General features: G+C 40.2%; 2 protein-coding genes across 2 annotated transcripts in view; one reads left to right on the forward strand and one right to left on the reverse strand.

Moving 5' to 3' along the window:
* Position 1: 1 nt before the first annotated feature.
* Positions 2-12070, reverse strand: poc5 (POC5 centriolar protein homolog (Chlamydomonas)). Its single transcript, XM_034201704.1, has 13 exons — positions 11960-12070; positions 10979-11062; positions 10586-10739; positions 9830-9937; positions 9485-9684; positions 7630-7806; positions 7275-7379; positions 6422-6601; positions 4366-4546; positions 1497-1630; positions 1086-1187; positions 703-873; positions 2-614 (listed from the first exon to the last, which is right to left on the reverse strand). Exons 2-13 carry the CDS (start codon positions 11060-11062, stop codon positions 480-482), a joined length of 1731 nt encoding a protein of 576 aa, XP_034057595.1. The 5' UTR covers positions 11960-12070; the 3' UTR covers positions 2-479.
* A 5741-nt stretch (positions 12071-17811) lies between these two features.
* The window catches only part of sv2ca (synaptic vesicle glycoprotein 2Ca), a 38314-nt gene continuing 32510 nt past the window's right edge, over positions 17812-23615 (forward strand). The window contains exon 1 of the mRNA XM_034201717.1: positions 17812-17988. The gene's annotated coding sequence lies outside the window, so the exon portion shown is untranslated. The remainder of the gene's footprint in view (positions 17989-23615) is intronic.

The following is a 23615-nucleotide window of genomic DNA, read 5'->3' on the forward strand; positions in this document are numbered from 1 at the left end:
GTTAGCAGTAAAATAATTTATTTAGATCATCAAAATATGGCTTTGGTTTAGTAAATAAAACAACTTGTGGTGTTGGACGGTCTTAATAGAAAACATCAATAAAATAAATACTTAAAACATGCATTTTAAAACATTACAGTACAGTCTCACCTGTGCATAATTTAAAAGTTTTTATAAAAATACATGTCCATTTTTCCATTCTACACTCCGTCAAGCTGGTATTAACAAAAACATTTCCAAGTGCATTTCTAAACACCTGTATCTGTGTGGCTCTTTCCTGAGAGAAAATTCTATTGCTAAAGAAACACATTCGTGAGAGGAAGCAAAACAAAAAATGCAAACAACAAGGGCAAATTCACCCCAAAATAAAATGGACCAAATGTATGTCATGGCAACTATTTCTAGGTTTGTTGCACAGGATGTGTAACCATTTAAAATGTCACTAGGTGAAGAACACTTTCCATGAGATATGTGTGTGGTTAGTCAACCACTTTGATGGAGTGTACTTGGCACGTGTTGTTGTGTGTTCTGGAGGAGCTCCTGCCTGCGGAGGAGCGCTGGACCTGTTTGGAGGGACGGGGGAACTTAGCAGCTGTGGCCTGACCAATGGTGAGCTGGAAGAGAAGCAACAGGAAATGATCATCATTGGGTGAACACACAACATAACACAGGCTTACAGCGGTGATGCACACTGTCCCGTACCTGAGTGACAGGATGATGGCGTTCAACGATCACAGAGCTCATGGGCGGAGCCACACCCATCACCTGGAGGTTGCTGCGTGCGGCCTTCAAGACGTCAGAGCGCGCAGTGATGCGAGCCGTTACCGTCTTTAAAGGTTTCTGTTGACTGGCTGTGATGACACGACCACCCCCCTGAAAAACATAAACATTATAGTGTCATGTATAAATGTGATTACTGTAGTAAGACTTGCTCTAAACTTAATTCTGTGTCATTGTTCACCATTTTGATAACCATTTATTTGAAGCGTCATAGTTTCACATAGCTGTTGTGAAAGGTTTGACACTGTGTCATTACCTGAAACAAGTTGTACCAGAGTCAATAGATCCGTTTGTGTAATGCTAACCTGTTTGTGGTGACTGGGAGCGCCCCCTAGTGGCAGGGAGCTGTGCACTACTGTAGTGGGAGGGATCATTTCTGCCCGGGACGTGGGGGCACCAGAACCCCTCTGAGAAACATTAATAAGGGAAAACAGGAACACTATTTATTTAAAAAATACTGTAAGAACATTTCTGTTTTAGTGGCATCTTCATGAGTACAGTTCAGTGCGATGCCAGAATTTGTAGCAACAAACAAAAACGATCAGTTATAGAAAAATAAATCGGTGATCATACAAAAGCATATTATCACAATTCAAAGGGTTTTTACATTTTATACAAGTGGATTCCCTGATCAAATTAGATATTTGATAAGAAATTGAAAAGCGTTATAGAGGAACTACGGTTTGTCAAAGAGTTTTCATTGGAAACTGTCTCACCATATCCTCTGCTTCACTGTGGGAAGGGTCTGGGCGGTCAAAGGGGACTGGGCTGAACCGGGAAGTAGGGATGGGAAATGTTGGCAGATGAGCCAATGAAGCAGAGCCAGGCTCATCCTGGGGAGGTGGAAAATCTACAGAAACAAACAAACAAGGCTTCATGATATCCTCCACAACAGCTATATAAACACTACAAAACAGATTGACAATTTTTGCCAAGTCTGAAGGTCTCTAAAAAATAAAGTGTATCATTTGGTGTTCGGGTCTGGGGAGACCCATCAGAATTGTTTTGGGTGACTCGAGGTCAAATTTGGCCCAATCAAGATTCATATTTGACTTTAGACACCCCAGCCCCACCCCCTTCATCCACTGTAACAATAATTTTTCGCAACATGCACCTGGTCTCTCCTCCCTCTGCCCCCCTCCCCCCACCGGAACTCGACTTTTCTCAAAGAATATGTAAACTAACACTTGAACCTAAATACACATATGTGGTGTAATGTGTTTCGGGCCATATAAGTAATAATAAGTTAGTTATGATGTAGTTAAAACTAGGGCTGCTCGATTATGGCAAACATCATAATCTCGATTATTTGGGTCAATAATTGATATCACGATTATTAAAAACGATTATCCATTTACTTTGAAAACATACATTTATTGGAGAATTTTTTTTTGAACAGTATGTTTTTAACAGTTGATTACCCTGAACTTTAAGTATAATTCAACTGACAAACCAATAACAAATAAAATAATAATAATACAAAAATAATCGTTTTATTTCGATTACGTTGTTTTCGTAATCGTTGCAAGCCATAATCGTAATTGCGATTAAAATACGATTAATTGAGCAGCCCTAGTTAAAACAATATTGGATGATAGTCATTTTTCTTGTGTGTTTTGGACTGAGATAAATCATGGGTCAAAATGTACCCGTGAACACCATGAACGGTAACAGCTTTTTTACACAACACAAGGGTTGATTATGCATAACTCATATATATATATCTGCTATATATCAACGTGTTTTGTAGAGGTCTGGTTGGCAAAGAAGAGGATGAGTAAGAGAAAGAAAAAGATAATTAAATTAACGTCGCAGTTTGACACACCACATAATGAAATGCGTTTTAGGTTGCAAGACTCATTAAACCTGAAAGCAGATGGATGAACAGAAGACCATGCAAGAGTTCATTTGCACAAGCTAAAAACAGTGAGATCCATCTTCCGCAGCCATGTGCTCACCAGAAATAGCTTGAGAACAGCAGAACAGAACCGTGGCCTGATCCTGACTTGTTGCACACTGATGGGAAGGTTTAATGCCGTTAATAACTGTGTAATAAATACCTGGCTGCTAAATCCTTAGAACTGTTACAAGGTGTGTATTTTGTAAATTGTAAGTTGTGTAACTTGCTGCTGTTAAATACCAACCACCTATGTGCAATATGTGCTAGATGTGCAATATATATAGACGCCGTTAATAACTGTGTAATATATACCTGGCTGCTAAATCCTAAGAACTGTTACAGGATGTGTATTTTTTTTAAATTATGTAACTTTTCATTTTTTATTATATCATAACTTAGTACTTTTTTTTAATGTATGTCACATATTTAACATATGTAACATTAAGCTGTCTGTGGCTCTTTTTCCTGCTGTAACCACGCACATTTCCCCTCTGTGGGACTAATAAAGGTATTCTGATTAAATCTAGTGCGAAAGGCATGAAACCTTAGATATGTCCTTACTGGTGTTAATGGGATTGTGTGCAGGTGATGGTGTAACACTGTGAGCTTTCAGTGCAAGTACTGAGCTTATTATTACTTTGTTGTTTAAATGCCTTGTGAACATTAGCAGTTTTGACCTGTTGCATTTCAATTTGGCTACAGATGAAAGTGCCATTGTCTGCTCCAAGGTTTATATGATTGTGTCAAAACGCCAACAAGAGAAACAGGATAGTCAAAAGTCAAGAGGAGAAGAAACGATTTTCCTGTGATCCTCTTCTGAAATAATCCTGTCACGACATTGGAGAAAAACACATTTTCTCATTGGTGTTTTGAATGTTGACAGAATCCATGAACAGTGTTGTAAACTACAGCATCAGTCCCTTAAGTTGCTTCACAAGTTAAAGTATGTGTTTTGTCGTTGTAAAGTTATCGATTCATTATTTTAGTCAATTGTTGTAACTTCTTAGACGTGATATATGATGTTACGTTGCTTGGATGCAATAGAGTAAAGAAGCATATGGCCTTTTACCAGGCCAAGAAAGAGCTGCACTTGGTACTCATCCAAACTCACTAAACACAGACGAGGAAATATTTTTAATTTGATGATTATTTATTTTATTTTCTTGAATGTATGTCTTATTTTCTTTCTATTAATTATTGCTTTGGACCTTCGTGTGAGTGTAAAATAAATTGAATTCCAATGTCCTATATTGTCCCAAGCCCTTAACCCTATATCCACAACACTAACATACCCCTAAAGAGCAGCGATTACATGATTCAATAAATGTTGCAAAATGCTATTTCACTTTTCCAGCCAATCTTTCAGTGTCACATCAAGGTTGTAACCTGTTCAAAGTACCCCTTAGTTAGCACTCAGCACATCCATTGACTCACTCTTCCATTACATGAGTCAGTGAATGACTTCAAGAAAAGAACAAAGACCACCCTCCACTCCACTCATTCATAAATCTACACAATTGCCAATAGCACGTGGCAGCAGCACTCTATTGGAGAAATGTTGTTTCTTTCCGTCTTGATAGCTGAGCTGAATCAATGCAGCACAGACGCAATGCCTTTATGCTTTGTTGAAGAGCTGGGGTCTATTTATGTAGTTACTGGGCTTGTGATGTCATTCAATTACCGACCGTGCTGATCATGAGCCGGTTGCTCCAGTCGTCCCTCTGTAGTTTGAAACATGCCGAGAGCCTCCATGTTGAGAGCACACACGCCCCTCATGAAGGCTTTCTTCATAGACTCTTCATAGCGCTCTCGCTCCAGTCGCAGTCTCTGAATCTCAGCCTGAGCCCCCTCTACAGCCTCGCAGTGCTGCGAGACAGGTGGCAGAGGAGGGAAACAATCAATCATTCATCACAGAATATATCACTGCCTAAAACACCTGTTCATTTCATTGCTTTCATTATTATGCTTTTGTTTTGCCCCCATATGTTACAACACTAATAACAACATTTCCCCTATTCAACCTCAATCTATAAATCAAGATACGTGTGGCTGGGATTCTTACAATAAAGTCACATATCATTTCAGCAATGCAGCGACACTATACTGTTTCGTATCGGGCACTACTGTTTCAGGCCATAACACTATTAAACACCTGAACTTTTTAAAGAACATCCATAAACATTCATCTGTTTTCATTTTGCTAATTATTTATCTAATACAGTACATCATTCCATTAACTTGCAGGGGTAGACATTAAGGGTAAAATGTACCACTGGCCCGTAACCACTGGCCCCACCATTGTAACCACTGGCCCCACCATTGTAACCACTGGCCCCACCATTGTAACCACTGGCCCCACCATTGTAACCACTGGCCCCACCATTGTAACCACTGGCCCAAGAGCATTCGTCCAAAGAAATCGACTACTAATGAAGAAAATGAACACATTTGTTGCAATAGTAATTTATGCAACTACATTACTACAACATTTGAATCATCAGTTCTTCCTCATTTTCCTCAATTGTTCATATTTGGTTTATTACAATAATTATATTGTGGTCATTGTTAAAACATGTCTGCTATTATCATTATTATGAGTATTATTATTTGTATAATGCGCTTTCTGCCTTCCTGTCGTTAGGAGTTAGAAATGTAATGGCTATGTAACAGATTAGATTAGAACCTTCATTATCCTAAACTCCCTATAGCCAATATACCTTATATTTTCTACTCTTCACTTACTTGTCAGCATAGGTCGGCATTGATGTACAGAGCCGACAAAAGACCTTGTTTATATCATCATATTGAAGCCAACTCCATCGATCAAGCCAGTGTGGCTGAAACTTTCTCTCCCTCTTCTTCTCCTACTCCCTGTCACTCTCCTTTAACTCTTCCGGTGACATTCTTTTATTTGAAGATTGTTTTTTGCCCGGCACTTGGCCAGTTACCGCTGGTATTAAAAACATTTTGGCGAATGGTTAGGTGGCGAGAAAGTCTGTAGTGAACGAGCGCGCTCCCACTCACGGGACAACTGCCTCACGAAACGCTATGTTGTAGCGTTAATAAACTAAACAATTTAACAAATTGCTCAAAGATTGTTGGTCAACCCTGTCAGAGACTCTATGACTCAGACATCATAACAACCTAGTGAGGCTGTCCAACAACATCATCTCTGACCCAAACCATGTTCTGAACAGTGAATATGAACTGCTACCATCTAATCGGAGATACAGGGTCCCACGATTCAATAAAGTCAGACTGAAGCACTCCTTTGTGCATCAGTCAATCCTCACAGTAAACACAGAGCTAAATCCCAGATCAAATGCACGCTGAAGGCTCTTTGAGCATGTTTTCTCTCACTGATTGTGCTGTTATGTTAAATGTTTGTTGTTTGTGTTTCATGTATTGTGTCTGGATACTTGTCTGTTGATGTTGGACATGGAGCTGCTGTGACGCAAGTCAAATTTCAGACTTGATCTGACAAATAAAGTATTATCGTATCATATCAAATTGCTATTCAAAATACCAATACGACAGGACCAGTTATTTTTTTAAAGCAAGATTTTTAGTGGCCGGAGCGGACAAGTGGAAAGTACGTTATGCTGGCCTAAATAGTGTCTAAATAGTGCTTCCGGGCCTTGACTTGTATATAGCCTCTTCTTGCACTATCTTTTTTAATTTGTATTTACTTGCATATCTCAAAACATTCTCTTGCACTATTGTATCTGTTTTATTTGTTACCTCTGCCAGCTTGGCCTCGTACTCTGCAGACAGGCGGGTGCACACCTCTTCTGCCCGTGCGCGACAGGCCCGCTCCACCTTGACCTTCCAGTGTTTCTGGATCAGGGTCTGCCAGCCGAACCACACCTTCTTCTTCAGCTGCAGATTGTAGTGCTGCTGCGCTACCCGAGCAGCATGAGCCTAGCAGGGAACCACAACACCATGAAAATATTCACAAGGAACCAATTACACCCATAATTCCTTCTTGTGCAGGTGCGGTACATTCTCTCTTGTGGCGCTTCTGGGCAATGGTTTGGACCAAAATGATGTCCTCCAGTATATTTAGCTTTTTAAAGAAATGGCATAAACAGCTATTTTGTAAATGTAACGCATTTGTTAGTTTGATAACATTATGGTGTGAGAGGGAACATCTTGCTCATTGGTGCATGTACAGAATCACACGTGTACATTTTGTGAGAGGGAATATTAGTGAAAAATATGGCATATGCATGTTCAGTGTGCGGTGACTTAGTGATGCATGGGTCGGTAACTCATGCAGAGAGTTGTCATTAGCATAAACCATTAAACTGCACTAACAGTAATCTAGCAATTTTAAGATACATTTACTACCATTCATTTGACATGTATTTCCCTAAAAAAGCATGTATAAAAAGACAACGAAACAAATATTTTTTTAACTTTGTGATTAAACCTGACAAACCAGACCATACCCTAAAGTGAGGATTTTAAATCAGGCTTCATAGACGATCATAAGATGTTGAGATATTACATGTGATGCTCATCTGAACACACACACGTTACTTTAATGTTGTACTAAAAGCCTGTAGGAAGCATCACAAGGCCATCAGTTTACCTCCTCTTTGGCCTCAGTGAGCTTCAGTCTCCAGTGGGTGAAGGCCCTCATTTTTTCATGCTTTTCTTTTTGTCTCTCCAGCACCTGGCTCAGGTTCGTAATCACCTGAGGGAGGAAAAACCAGACTTGTCAGTCTAAAATGAGGAAAAAGTTGTCACCAGAACTTCTCTCAAGTTCTTAATGCACATAAGAATTAGAGACATGATGTGCAATAACAAAGAGATGTGGGGCTGATAGTTTAGACATGGAATAAGCTCACCCAGTCCTGCAACCAGAAGGTAACATCTTAGTCTGATACTGAATCCATATTCAACCCACCAGCACATTATCTACAGGAGAAAGAAAATAAAGTCACCTCGTCTTTCCTCTGGTTGGAGGTCTCGTAGGTGTGTAGCAGTCCCTTCAGGCCGTCTATCTCTGATCTCAGGCCAGCTGACTGGACTTCATACCTCTCCTTCTCCTTCCTTATCTCCAGCTTGTGTTTCTCCATGAAGGCCAGCTTCCACTTCCTGAGCTCCGTCAGCACATTTGACTAATTAGGAAATAAAGGGTGGGACAGTCACAATGTGTTCATTACCCAGATTTAGTCAATATGGACATATAATCCATTTCAAATTAGATTGACAGGTGTGCCTTACAGAGGTCTAGAAGAGGCTACCACATGCAACCCCTAAAACAGAAATATATAGTACATTTGGCTCTAGAAGCAAATCATTTGACCTAAGCTAAATATCTACATGCTTAAACACTTTATCATGTTGCCTTTAGTGTACACATAAGTCTAGTAAGGGAGAGATATTGTTATGACATGCAACAAAGATCTAATGTTTGAAATTAAACCGGGGATGTTTAAGTTATGTAGCATGAGCAGTTAACACTTGTCTACCAATCTCTACACGGTCAAACATAATCAACATCCGCTCATGGGGCGGGGTGGCGCAGTGGGCTGTGCGTTTCATCATCAGATCAAGGGGGCGTTGGGTAACTCCAGTTCGAAACCCGCCTCCACTGCGTCAGGCCGTAGTGTCCTTGGGCAAGACACTTCACCCGGATTTGCTCCTGTGGGTATTGTCCACAGTACATGTATGATATCAATGTGTACTTGTAAAGCGCCTTGATGACTTCGAGGTGTGAAGATGGGCGGTGTGGCGCAGTGCGCTGTGCATTGATTATCAGATCAAAGGGGCGAAACCCGCCGCCGCTGCGTCTGTAAAGCCGTTGTGACCTTGGGCTAGACACTTCACCTGAATTTGCTCCTGTGGGTATTGTCCACAGTACATGACCATTATGTGTGTGTAATGTGTATTTGTAAGGAGCGCTTTGAGAGTCATTGAAAAAAGCGCTAAATAAATATAAGGATTATTTATTATTATCCACAAATGTCAAGATGTGTGGCTTATCCCGAAGGTGAAACAGCAGACAACACGTTCTGTGAGTCAAGAAAACTGAAAGAGTCTCAACTCAACTTCCCATGTCCAGGAACTCGCCTCCTCCAAAACCACTCCACTGGGAGACACAATAAAAAGGTCACTGGTGCCATGAAAAGAAGAGCTGTCATCGTATTCAGTAAGCCTCTCTAGGACTTTACATTCCCTTTATAATCTCTGACCTCCTCCTCACCATCACTTACGTAAATTGCCCACAGTATTACTGACATTTAATCTATCTCAGTCAAACTGTCTCATTGCATGAGTGTGGGAAATATCAATATAAGCTGAATACATGCATGCAGATTTCAGTTGCTCAAACCAGTACATTATTTATCATTAGATATACTCTGAAACTAACTGTGTTGGTGACAAATAAACAAAATCAAAGCGTTTCAGCAATTTCCAGCATTACTTATTTTAGGTTGTGTAAATGAACCTCTGTTAAACTAAAACATCTATGTCACAAACTGCATAAAAGCAAACTGCTTCTAGATTGCTCTGATAAAAGTTAAAATAATACTCTGTTGTACCATAGATTTGTATATTGGATAACTTCAATTCTCATTTCAGTATATCAAGAACAAACCTGCCAGCTTGCGTCGACTCTGCTGTAAACTGCTAAAACACACTGTCGCAATTATTATTATTCAGCATTGTGAGAGCCCTATATATAGCCCTGCGCCGTTATCTATGGTCCGCTCTCAAGCAGTCAGCCAATGAGGGCCATTACATTGATTGAGTGTGTAGGGACAGTTCTACAGTATGAGAGAGCACACTGACCTTCAGGTTGTTGCTCCACGTATCAAGAATGTTCTCCATCTTGCTTATGTTTTCCTCCGAGATAAACATTTCTGTCACAGCAGACTCGAGGGGGTCTGGGCTGTTTGACCCGGACCCCTCAGACACCGTCGGTCCCCTCTCTGAGGCAGCGTTAGAGGGCACCGACGCCCTGCTAGACGACCGTCCTGCCGTCTCCTCAGCTGGAAGGCAAGGCAAAAGAAACGCAGAAAAAAAAGGATATTATTCGAAATATTGCAACTGTGTGACCTTTGAATTAAAAAAACGTATGTTATATCATTAATATAAAATCGGGCCCAACCGTTTTGGTTATTTTATTAAATTTACCCTGAGAGGCACTTGAGTGTGTGGAGGGTTCAACAATTAAGGGGGAGACCTGTGTTGACCTCACACTCCTGCTCGAATGCCTTCCATCTGTAGCTTGAGTCGCAGTATCTGACAACAGACAAGGAAGAGAGAGGAAGGTACAATGGTAAATACTTAAAGAGGGAATGTTGCTTGAATACATTTTTAACCTGGAAAAAGTGAGTGAAATTCAAAGTTAAAATGTGAAAGCCAGAAAGACAGTTCAAGAACAAAAAAGGTGATGGTGAGAATGCTGAATAAGATGAGCATGGCTCCTCGTCCAGGAATGCATTTAAGTCAATATCTTAATTAAATCCTGCAGGGGGAAGAGAAAGCCTGCACTCTAAAGAGCAGTGCGGGCAGAGAGCCAGGAGATCATTACCAATCGGCCGTCTGCTCTCTACATCCCAGTGCACTACTCCATGACAGTGAAAGCACTAAACCTCCAATGAGAGCTGCAGCTGGGGAGGGGGAGATGGACTGTTTAAGATGTGGGTATCGTAGGGGAAACAGATAGGGGGTAAAATCTGACAGACTATCTTATGCATCTTGGGTTAGATTCTGAAAATACGAGGCTGATAAACATAACCTATTCCATGTTGCGATGCCAAATCCTTTTTTGACTGCTGATCATTTGATGGGGGTAGTGTCATATATATATATATGTGTGTGTGTGTGTGTGTGTGTGTGTGTGTGTGTGTGTGTGTCTGCCCCACATACAAGGGGAACCCAAGATACCTGCTGGGCGCATTGATTTGGTGTCATCTTTTCTCTGGGAACACCGAGCCTCTGCAGATAGATGGGAGGTGCCTAACCGCTGCACGTGAGAACTGGTGGGTCTGTCAGGCCTAGTGGTGACCACAGCATAGCGGAGGAGCTCCTCATATTCATCCTGTTGATCCATAAACAATTGATAAAGAAAAAGTGGGCTCAACTGTCCATAAATGACTATATCTATCTATAAATACAGGGATTTACAGTCTGTATCTTATTTCCATAGCAATGTTTCCTATTGGTTATAAGTACATTATTATATTTAAGTCATCATCAACAATTTGGGGATATATTTCCCAGATCTGAGAGATGTGACAATCATAAAAGGCACATTCATTTTTGTTTTTCTTTATCCACCTGAAGCTCAGAGGAGACAGAGCTCCCCCGATCAGAGTCCTTTGGCAGAACAGGACTGGTCGGTTCCTCTTCGTCTGAGGACATCTAGACACAAACATGTTTACAAATGTAAAAAGATGGAATGTGTAAGTTTAAGGACACAACTAGAGCACAAACTATCAATGGCGTGCACACCGAGTCACAATAAATAGCAGTATATTATATTAAATTAATTTGATTCTGAATACTTTACAAATATATGTTGGTGTATAGGTGTGGTTATTTTAAATCATAGAGAAAATGATAATGTTTATTAAGAAGAAGCACTAAAACCCAATAAAAAGAGGTGGATATGATACAACTATATTTGTGTGTGTTTTTAATAAAATGGGTGCCACATAAGACACATTTATTATAATTATTTTAGCATTATTTACACTAATGTTGGCGAGTTTGCACGGAGGTATTGAAATAAATAACATTGGTTTAACATTGTAATTCAACGACAATGTATTGATGGTCCCTAAATGGGAGGAAGGGATTGGTTGCAAGCTAACCCTCTTCTACAGACTGTTTGAAGCTGAGGAGGAAGACGCTGCTGGATCACGTGGTTGTTTGGTAGGCAACATGTAAACCCTCACCTGTAATGTCAACTAAACACACTTTACCATACATCAGCCTACAAAACAGGACTTACATGTGCTAGTGCAACTTCCTCTACAGTTACTGCAAGTTACGATATTTCTTGCTTACTGACCTTTAAATATAAAGTCTATGTTAGTAACTGACATATCAATGATTTGTTAGCTACGTAGTTTTGTAAGAAAATGTAAAGCAAACGTCACATATTTAATAAACGTGCTTTCGATACACACTTCATGGAGCAACTGCAAGTGAGTTAGCATTATCGCTGATACAAAGTATAACTATAGTAAATAGTACCCTAACGTTACCCAGCAAATAGGTGTACATTTACGCTACTTTCTGAAATCTTTAAGTTACCTTTTTTATATGTATTTGCAGTCTACCACACTTCTCCGTTTCCCAAGTTAGTCCGTCAGTTAGAAAACGCTTGCTTTGCCATTTCAAACCAAGTGACTCTTAAACAACAGACTCTATGATTGGCTACTGTTCCCACAGCACCCTGCTACATCAACTCTCATTGGGTACAATGTTTCCGTGGTAACGGTAAACGGAACAACGCTGAGTCCCCCAGCTGTAACCATTACAGCAGCGCCATATAGAGAGATTATTATATGGCTATTATATGGCTCTGCATTACAGTACAAACAAAAAGGTCCACTTCAGCTTTTTTCTGTGATTTTGACAATAAAGTGCATTTGGTTAACGATTATTGTGAAATCCAGTACCAGCACCAGCTTAAGTGAGTAATATGGTACTTTTTGTGTTTTATATTAGGAGGACTCGTAGCCTATTGCCAACAGACACACCCCCACACACACAATAGGATCTAGTATTTCACAACAATGAAAAAAAAGAATGGTAAAGGTATACCTATTTATACATTGTTGTGTAAAACTAGGATTGTCATTCATTTATTATTCACAATCCAATAAGGGTGTTTGAAACACATAGGCATCTTCAATTCAGTGCCCATTGATATATCACATATGGGAGCAAGCATTGTTTCCAATCTGTGTATCATCACAGTAGCTTGGCGTGCTGAACAAAGATTAACTGATTACATTGCCACAAGGAAGCAAGCTTATCTTTCCCAAGAGGGTTTAAGTTTCCGAGGGGAATACCACCACCCTGTGAAACTATCAGTTGCCATTTCTCTGTTGTTAACAAAGACAAACACAGAGTAAACAATGGTTCAAAAACTGAATAACAGCAATGTCTCAACCCCCTGAAGACCCAGTGCTTGACAGTATTAAGGCACATATGTGGGATAGGACTCACGGCTTGGCAGTCCTGCGCTAGGACGGACTCTCTGGAGAGAATAGACATATGGTCGCTCTCAGCCGTGGCAGAGCTGCAAACAGTACTGTTGGGCGGGAGCCTCCTCACCACCTGGCTCTGAGTACTTCACTCTCCCAAGGTGTCCTGTTAGCATTGTTCTGAAACCTGCAGGCTGACGTTGGAAAGGGGGAACGTGTGGTTGTGACATTGGTGAGATGGTGACAGTGCAGTAATTACCCCTTTAAGAAACAGCAGTTTCAACGTGAACAGGTCTCACACTGAAACATTCCATATCAAATATGTATTATAAATAAACAAAATGATCATATTTTGCAAGCACCGCCTGGCAAAGACACCCACACACATTTCATTATTACCTGTCTTGACTGTTGACGCAGGCTGTGAATTTGAACCAGAAGCGTGAGGCACAGAGGATAATCCTGCTGCTCTGTGGGGAGTGAAAGTTTCCTGTTGAATGACAGGAAGCTGTAGCTCTCACAGATGATTTATTTCCATTTTCGAGCAGATGATTCACATGTTTTGAAAGGTTTTGGAGATGTTTTCATCACAGTTTCTCTTTTAGGGTGACTATTTTGTCATCCAAAAACCAACTTGGTTTTAGGTGCTCTGGTTTTTCATCGTGCCGTTGATGTTAAACTGCACATTTTTCGATGCTTGCCTGCTTTTATTCAGTCATTACAACAACATCTGGTTAGACACAGACAACTGCAAGGTGTGTCTATGCTTTATGGAAGGCTTTGTTTTTGTCTTACTTCAAAAGAACAATACATAAAAGCCAACTGTTGGTCTGGTTTACTTAACCTCTTTTTTTGTGTTTGTTTGTTGTTAATGTTTTGTACCATTAATCACATCCTTTTTGTTGCCTCATGTGAACAAAAAAAATACATTTACAGTCTATCAAATTATCCATAAAATAATATGCTTATTTAAAATGAATAATATTAAATGATCAAGCAAAAAATCCACTGTTATGATTAGTACAAATCACATACAGTCCGTGAACTCATCAGCAGGTCTTTTGAACCACATTTAGATGTTGATGAAATAATACACAATAGTCTAACTGAGTTTAAAAACAATAGAGACAGATGTCTATAGTCTACCCACTCTGTATAGTGTTTTTCTTTTGATCCAGACAAAGGTAATAAGCCATACTGTTGATATTGGTTGGATTAAAGCAAGTTTGCCTGAAGCCCTTCTTTAGATCCCTTTTTGTAGATTTCACCTCCCTCCCTTTCAGCAACAGAAACACACAAGGCTTGTGTGTGAAATGGGATTCAGCTCACACTCTTCTCTCGTAGCCCGTTCAATCTGTTCCAGGACAATAATCACAATCCATTTGACTTTCTTCCCATAGCTCAGGTACGTTAGACTATTCAGGACCTTGCAATGGTAGACAGAACAGAAATTAGGAAATAATTGTCTGTGCCTGTACAAATTGACTTTGTGAGAGAACTTTTCTTACAGTACTTTTTCCTGTATTTTTCACTGCATTTTCGTATTTAACTGATCCCCCCAAAAGGTGTGAAGTCCTGTATATTGTTTTGTGTTTGTGTAATTTTATTGTATGCGTTCCAGTTGTGAAACTAGATTACAGACTTGGTGTCAAATTGTTTCTGCCCTTGATCGATTTTCAGTCAGACGTGTTTACAGACAGCCATAACTCCTGAAGACAACAACTAATGTGCTATCATCAATCGTAATGTTATCAACCCATTTTTCTCTCATATGAGACAATGATGACCTCTCACTGAACACAATGTTACCAAAACTCATCTTGGTGTTATTCATAGCTGCCTGCTGTTTCCAAATTAGTTTTCATTACATTTTGATGGACCAGGACTTCCCCCTTGGGCCTCTCTAATCCATCACATCTCTCTATCAGTGACACCAGTGTCCTTTTGTTTTGCTTTAGGAATGCTTGTGTACTGAATTTGCCCACAATTATAAATGCATCATGGCTGCATTGTTCCCACAAAGATAGTATTACAAACCAGGTAAAAGACAACAAGGATGCATATATTTTGTCTTTATTCCATAGTTTGAGAAATGCTGACTCCATCCAAGTGGTCAGCCATGTTAGTGCGGAGGAGCAGTGGAGGCTAAGAGGAAAGACAGAGACTAAATCAGTTAGCCCGAGCCTCTATCTACACAGGGCAGAAACAATTACCATCAGTGTCCACATCCGTTTCTTATAATCTGGATGACGATAAGCAGCATGCAGTCGCAGTCTACCTCCACCTGTTATCATTTCTTAAGGAAAGCTGGCACCACAGGTATTATATTTACACGTCTCAGCAGAAGAGTACATATTAAAAAAAGGAGATTCAAAAAACTAAATCCAGTAGGGGACACACATGCATTGCATAAATAGTATATATTTTGTAATACATGCAGCAAAGATGCGATAGATTGTCAGGCATAGTAAGTTGTTCGGCCAGCCAAGCTTTATGGGATTCCAACATGGTTACTTTTTTTATTACATACCACCAATATACATTTACTGTGGCATGTAAATTCATGACCTCAACAGCTATTCTTCTTACATGTCAGTATCCATCCTGCAGGCTTGACATGCATATCAAACGTATTGTGCTTTTTACGATGATAAAAATACACTTAAATTCATGATCATCTTTCTTGCTTGTGTGCATGTTTATATGACAAAGAGTCCTGCAACAAAAGAGAGGGGGAACATTTTGGCATGCGCAGTGTGTGTGTGCGTGCTTGTGTGTGTGTGTGTGTGTGTGTGTGTGTGTGTGTGTGTGTGTGTGTGTGTGTGTGTGTGTGTGTGAGGGTCATTCTACTGTCCCGTACATTAAGCTAAGTGCTCCTCAGCTCTACAGCAGTAGTAAATGGAGTCTTATGGCTTGAGGGGTGTTAGTCTCCCAACTCTGAATCAAAAGCAAAGAGTGTCCCAAGCCCTAGGTCACTGCTATGTGAATCATCAAATTCAGAGGATAAATATAGATGCCTTTCCTTCTATTTACTTGCGTGTGTGTGCCCTTGCACACTTTTGTATTGTGTGGGTCTTTGTGTACACTATATGCATCATTTACAATCCTATTTAGTATCCTTTGTTGTGATTATGATGTACAACCAGCGTCAAAGCCATGTTTCAGTGTTTATACTCGGTAAGCAAAAACACACAGGCTGCACTGTTTACTGTATGTCCTACATGTTAAGCATTTTCACATGGAGTGCTCGAGATCTAGTTTTCATTTTAAAATTGAGAATAAGGGAGCAGAATAGATGCAGTGTAATACATCAAAGAGCTTGCTGGTGGTTATATCTCCAGCGGACCGAGACTCACTGGTTGTGCCGGTGCAGTTTGCAGGCTTTAATGATGTGAATACTGAAAGGCTGAATGTCCCAGTGCTTGCATCAGACCGCCATCTCCTTTTTTTCGCGCCCTCTCTTCGTCCAGGAACCACTAACAGGTTTCAGAAGCGTTAGGGTTTGACAGAGCAGGCACACAGGCAGTAACTGTCAAACACTTCATCTAAAGAGCCTACTTATCTCTTAGAGCCTGTGTTTGGTTATGCAATTGTTGTTACAGGATTGTATAATATTTGTGTAGTGTTTCTCAAGAGTATAACTCAATATTTTTGGGCATAAAAAGAGTGTTTTGCTGTGTTAAAAATGAAAAACAAGGACTTTATTTTCTTTACAGGCTACTTTAGGATGTGAAATTAATTATGCAATGGAGTAAAACACAAAATAGTCTACTTTATATGAATTCAGAATATTGCAAGGGTGGCACACTAATACAAATAATTGTACATGTATACAGGAGTCATACCAACACATTCACCTGTGGCCTGTGATGATAGAAGGTCTCTAACCACTGTATATATAAAAGGTATTTCTAAAGATAATGTTTTTTGAACAAATTTTTTTATTGAAGGGTCTGAATTCAGGCTCATGGCTTAAGGTCTCTTATTATTATTTGTCCTCTGGTTTATGGCAAGACTTGCTACATATTACTAATACAAAGCCTTACTCTGTATTAGGTTTATATAATGTAGTCTTAGTAGGATGCCTCAAATCAGTCTCAAGGGTTTTATTTTATACCATTAAATGACCTTGTTTTTATTGTATGCCATTAAAACAAGGTCATGTTGGCTATGCACATATTTGTGACAATACATAAAACAGTCCTTATTTTAAGGGCAGACAATTATGTTTGAATTTCATTTAGGGTATAATCTGGAAGGACTTAAATATGATGCACCTGTTTTTTGTTTTTTTACAGAACTGGCAAATGTGTAATGTTCTTTAAGGCATCAGCTACCAAACCTGGCGCGATGAGACGTTCAGGTGCCGGTCAGCACCACGGACAAAACCTGGACAGAACCAGTGGTTGAGATGCAACCTACAGTCTATGGATGCAACGTTCTGCGTCTCCAGACTCTGCAAAGCATGGTGAGGTCTCAGACAGCTCCACTTATTTAAGAGCAGGTATGACCAGCTAATAAAACTAAAGATTAAATACACTGAATTGCAAACAAATTCGAATGAAACCTACGGTGCGAAAACTTTTCAACTACGCAGCAGTTTTTGCCTAGAATAACAACTTTTTCCCTGAAGCAAAATGTAGCGTACTAACACTTCCCCTACACTAATTCTCGTTGTTCCCATCCACACCCTAGTGTTGTTTCCTCCATGTAGAATGGACGAAACACTGCCTGTTTAATTACAGAAATGTCTTATCTGTTTTAGCATTCATGCGTTGCAGTGTTCCACGTCATTCAGTCACCTAACTAGATTGTTCCATCAGACGGAATTATTACCCGCATCACTCAATGAAGTACAATCATTGATTACACCCCCCGTCTCCCTCTCTCCATCCCTCCCTATCTCTCTCCCTCGCACCTTCTCCCTCTCTCGCTCTCTCCTTTCCTGAAGTACTGCAGCGAGGGAGGACTGCATCGCGAAAAAAAAACCTCACTGTCGTGCGCTGGCAATTGCCTCTCATCCTATTTTACAGTAACAAAAAAAGAGATTTTCTTTCCTATAAAACGAAAGCGGAGTCTGATGCAATGGGTAACTACCTGCCCAGTTCTCTCTTCTCGCCATAAATTACGGTAAGAAATTACTACTTTTTCCCTTAAAAAAGACGCTGACTGTGTTTCCGAGTTAAATCGAGTATTTTCAATAAAACTGTTTTATGATCAGCTTTATTAAGATTTACAAGTCGTTTTTTTAGGTTGTTGGCTTATTTCTTATGATATCTATAACTAACATCTAAACTGGGACTACGCCTCATTATTTATTTATAAGTTTGTGAATATTTTGTTAAAAGTTGGCATGGTTTCCAGGCATGTGTTGTTTCTCAGAGGGAGCACTAAACTGAGTCCATGCCTCCTGCAAAAGTAGAGAAATCATTAGGAAAGCAGGCAACAACCAAGCAAGAAAAAAACTGCCCCATATACATTAGGGATGTAGTGGAGTTTAAATTCCAGTTTCTGTACCCTTTTAATTGTAAAAATGTAGCATTAAGGGTGACACAAATTCTTTAAAATATCTAATTTAAGCTACAATAATTTTGTCTGTAAGTTAATTTCCTATTTTAAATGTTGTTTGTAACCTTCAGTTGGCAATTTGGTCTAGTATAATCACTGAATGGAACTCATGGTTTACCCATTTTTTTTTATCAACCAGCATGTTTATAGTGAAATCCTTGCCACGAGCAGAGTGTTGAGTTGTTGGCTGTAGACTGTGCATGCTGTAGTGCCATCCAGCCACCAGCCCTGGGGCAGTTAAAGCACTCTGCACTGCCACCAAGAAGAGGAAAGAATGCGGGAGCAGGCAACTGACTCATCCGTGAATTGCACCTCAAGAGGCAGTGAGCGATTGATATAGGCACACAACCGTTGAACTGGAAATCCGTGGCAAAGTGCTTTGTTTGCACTCTGAAGGCTGCTGTAGTAGTCCTGCTGGGTTAACACTGACGGGGCCATCAATGAAAAGTGTAAGCAGTGATTGCAGGTTGCAGAATTCATTCCTGGTGCCCATTTCTTATCGTCGTTTTTCTGCCACGATAACCAAGAATCTCATCGTAATTCAAAATGCTCCTCATCTGCATTCAATAACATCTCCATATCAAGCGCCCACATTTGTTAGTCCATCTAAAGTTTAGGCAGCACAGGCTTTTTTAAGAGGAGGACATTTTCTCTCCCAGTGATTCACAGTTGACAGGAAGAAAGGACTCAATGTACGCTGAGCCAGTGACAATGTAGCAGATATGAGAGCTTTACCAAACTGTCTGCATATTTTAGTGTTGTTATCTAAGTGTGCAGGCATAATGAGAAATACCAGATAATAGTCATTATTTTAGGGGCAAGCTAAACCCAAAAACATAGTTTACATCACACCAAAAAAACCCTTACCATCCTCATGTCTGCCAGAATTGGTGAGGTGTACATTTACTGGTGATTTCTTAGCATTTGGTCAGACCGTTTTATGTGATGCACACTAGTGTATATTTGTGCATCACATAAAACGTTTTGACCAAATGCTAAGAAATCACCGGTAAATGTGCTGCATCTTGCATGCCTGGCTGGCCTCATCGTGTTATTGCGTCACTGCGACCCCAAGTGTAAGATCTGCACCAGACTGTGGTGGTGGCACATTATGTTTTTTATCTGCTATGTAAGCACTATATTGTGTCAGCAGTGAGGTCTGTCAAGGCAGGGAGACTATATGTTTACCAAGAAGATCAGCCTGATGCTAAAAAAAAAGCAGAAGAGACGGCACCATTTTCTCTTTTTGAATCTTGAGGGTGGGATGGGACGTGTTTTCACCAAAATGTGTTTTCTTTCAGTCTGTGCAAATGTACAGATATACACTTTAAATAGATACAGTCCTTTGTATCCAGAGTATATGGCCTTTATTATTTTCACTTAAGTATTGAGACATAATGAATACAAACATAGGGGAATCCTCTCTCATTGGCTAGGATGGGCACATAAGTGATTGAAGCCAATACTAGCTTGGTAAGAGAGGCAGCCATCATCTTCCTGCAGCTGATTTGTGAATCTGTATGATGTAACATGAATTATATCGTGGGGGGCCAGCACTGGCTCTTGGTGAGAGGTGAAAGGTTTAGGTTCTTTGAAAATATATATTTTCTAATCTTTTTATTCCGTCCATTTGCGGAAACAACCACTTTAGTCCTCTTTAGACGTTCTTTTGCAAAGCCTCCATGTATTCCCTCATTAATACTTTTGATTCCCCCTCCACCTCTCCCTCGTCCCCCCCCCCCACTCAGTCAGTAATGGCATCAGTGCTTGATGAAATCTCCTAACCGAAGATGTCCCAGGCTGGCTGTGCCTCTGCCTTCCAGATGAGGTCATGGGCTCACCGTTTTGATGGGATTACATGCGGCTCTGCCCACTTAGAGATTGGACTTCTGATGCTAATAGAACAAACCGGCCACCAAGACACTGTGCCAGGCATGTCTTTGAAAGGGCAGGACACTGACAAGTCAAACCTGACGGAGATGGAAAGTATTTGAGGTTTTGAGCTAAGAAACTCTAAAATGGGTTCAATGTACATGACATTTAAAAATTGGCATAAAGAAAATTGCCATTTTATTGCAAAAGTAATAATTGTAAAAAAGAAAAAAAATAGGAAGCCCTCAGCTGTGCTCATTGTTTTTTCTTATATCTTGTTTTGGTACTGTGAAAGGGCCAATGTCTGGACTGGTGGATTGCACCCAGCCAGAAAGGCACTATGGATTATCCATTTCTTGCAACAAAAGAAAAATGTGTTTCTGGTCAAGCAACCTTAAATTACATGACCTGAATTAATTGTGTACTTATTATTCCAACAACTAGCCCATACCCTTCTCATTGATGACTGTTGGACACGAGGTAAATCAGCACCAAAAATGACACCCATCCTTTTGACAAATCTATTGCCTTAGGGATGCCCTTTCTGTGCTTATAATTGCCTCGTTTTGTTTTTACAGTTCTTCAGACTAAGGGTGTTCATTACCTCCATCATGAAAATCTTATGTAGTGTGATTATTCAAAACGTTTTTTTCGAAATGCTCATTAGCAGTTTATACTGTGATAAGCAATGAAGAGGTGTGTTAAAATGTACTGAGTTGGTGAAGCACACACTATACATTTTAAAAATGTCTCAAATGTACTTGCCTTTACTTGGATGGTGCAAAACTCTTTTGTAACTCTAATCCCTTTAGTGGACTTTTTGTTCATGCATGGGGACATTTGGGGCAAAGTGATACTTGACCTAGTGTTTTTTTAGTATTCTAAAGAGGTTGAAGGAAAGTAAGGCCGCTATCCATCATGCAGACAGGGGTGTTACCAGAGCAAGGCCTATTTTCAGCCATGGTTCACAGCAACATACACACTTTATCAAATCCTTTTATTCTCTGCCCTGCAGGACAATGTATGGCTGCAGCTTCTTTATGTTACAATACATATTCCACATCAACATGTTGGATTTTTATCAATAGAAACATACAATCAAATTTAAGGAGTTTGGTTGCTTTGAAGGGAAGTATTGATCCTGTAAATTGGACATAGGCTTGAGGTAAAGGTTATATAGCTACAACTAGGTACGAAGGGATATATTGTGCATTGTTGTCGCTATTTGGGAGTAGACAGTAAGTTGGAAAGGAGTGCTTTTGCAAATGAACAGATGATGTTAAATGTAAAAATGAACATTTCCTGACAAACAGGCATCAATGTAAACACTAGATTCTGAAGAGAAGCAAACATTAAAGGAGATGCAAGAGGAAATAAATGGTTCAGAGACATCAACACAGAGATTAGTCTGTTTGGGAGAGTTTACCCACTTTGATTGTGATTGCTCACGTTGCCTTCGCTGTCTGCACTGTCGGGGTCTTGTCAGCTGCGGTCAGGTGCAGGTTGGACGCTGTGTGCCCGGGTGTCGTCTGAGCTTCATCACCAGTGACAGCCGGCTCACTATACACTCCATTGATTATCTGACAGACAGGATGTATCCCCTTTTTGCCGGTGTGTGTATGCCCACTTGCTAGTTTTAGATGAAAATGATGTGTGATAGCCAACATGACCTGATCCCAAAATGATAAATAGCCTCATTTCAGTTACATCCTTTAACTCATGTCTACGTAGGCATTGAAATGAATTTTATTTGAAGATACAGTCAATAGAAAATAATTGTTTGGAGAATTGTTGTTATTGTATGACTCATGCCGGATATCAATCGACTGCACTGGATATTATTATACAGTTACCCTTTGTAATTTGTGGTAATGAATCATCTTAAGGACAATGTCTGAGGCAGCACAGGTGTCAACGGAGGTATTAAAAATGACCAGTCAATGTGTAAAGGAGTGCGCTCAGAAGCACAGAAGGCATCCAATAAGCCAAAAAGGATTAGGAGAGTCACCTTGAATCAGCAGTGTCATTTTACCCAGTAAAATTGCATTATGGGAGCTGGAGCTGGCTCTGTGATTTGTGTTCTCCTGACAAGACTTCAGTGTTCATTAGAGGCGGTGGTGAGCAGCTCCTAGACACATGGGAACCACACACACACACACACACACACACACACACACACACACACACACCACACACACACACACACACACACACACACACACACACACACACACACACACACACACACACACACACACACACACACACACACACACACACACTGGACAGCTTGGACCATCACCACCCTTCTCCTAAGTATGCATTCTTATCTTGAGATGTTAAATAAAACATGAGTAATTTAAGAGTTCTATCATTTAAATGACTAAATCTCACAATCATGTTTGTTTTAATAATGGCTGTGCCTTTGAGTCGTGACATGCTATCGAATAACTCTCCCAAGTGAGCCTGTGGAGGCAAGTGATGATGAATTGTGAATCACAGTTTGAACACTGACATGAAATCATGTTACATCATTCACACTCTTATGCTGGGGTCTCCCTCCCATCAGCACTGGCCTGGTTTGATGGGAAAGGGCTTCCCCATCGTGCACACATACTGTTTGTGAATCGCATGGGTGTTTTCTAACGTGTCCTTTTTGCAAGTATGCATTACCTATTTTATGTGTTATAGAAACCTGACTTTACAAAAACAGGGGCCTTAGAGAACAGCTGTGTGTGTACAATGTGCCTGTGTCTGATTGTGCATTTAGTACGTATCCACTCACGACCATTTCTCCTTTCTTTGAAAGGATTAAATATGACAGTGCCGTTCTGGTTGGATCGCCACTCTCATTATAATAGACCAGCTCTTTATTGGGGGCAAATTGATTTCTGGCACAGCCTTGTTTATTAGCCTCTTTTCTCAGAGCTGATCATGAGTCAACAGATTCAGCATCTCTGTTTAAAATGCTCATCCCTTTAAGTCCAACTTATAAAATATAGAAAAGGGAGAGCGCCCCATGAAATGTAATATTCATTTTGAATAAAAACTGAAGGCTCTTCAGGCAATGCTTTTTTTCCACACATCACTCGTAATGATTAAACGGCCTGGGAGAATGGTGAGGGACTGATTAAAGAGGGGAGTGCTGTCAGTGGGGTGTCACCTGTTAGACTGGAATAGTTATGAAAGTACAGAGGGAGACATGAGTTACAAGCACTATCTGATAAACATCTCCCTCTTTTCTCTCTGCTCTCTCCTCTGTCCTTCCTCCTGTTTGCTTTCTCTATTTTTTATCTGTCTGTCTCTTGCCCCATCTC

This window comes from Gymnodraco acuticeps, unplaced genomic scaffold (genome assembly GCF_902827175.1).
Source record: "Gymnodraco acuticeps unplaced genomic scaffold, fGymAcu1.1, whole genome shotgun sequence".
In the NCBI taxonomy this organism is placed as follows: Eukaryota; Metazoa; Chordata; class Actinopteri; order Perciformes; family Bathydraconidae; genus Gymnodraco; species Gymnodraco acuticeps.

What these genes read in the sequence shown, in the direction of transcription:
- poc5 (XM_034201704.1), bottom strand. Translation starts at nt 11,062, where the DNA reads ATGTCCTCAGACGAAGAGGAACCGACCAGTCCTGTTCTGCCAAAGGAC. An exon ending in CAAATCAATGCGCCCAGCAG is followed by an intron (nt 9,938 to 10,585) that starts GTATCTTGGGTT and finishes GTCTGTTGTCAG; the next exon opens with ATACTGCGACTCAAGCTACA. An exon ending in CTCCCAGTCACCACAAACAG is followed by an intron (nt 874 to 1,085) that starts GTTAGCATTACA and finishes TATGTTTTTCAG; the next exon opens with GGGGGTGGTCGTGTCATCAC.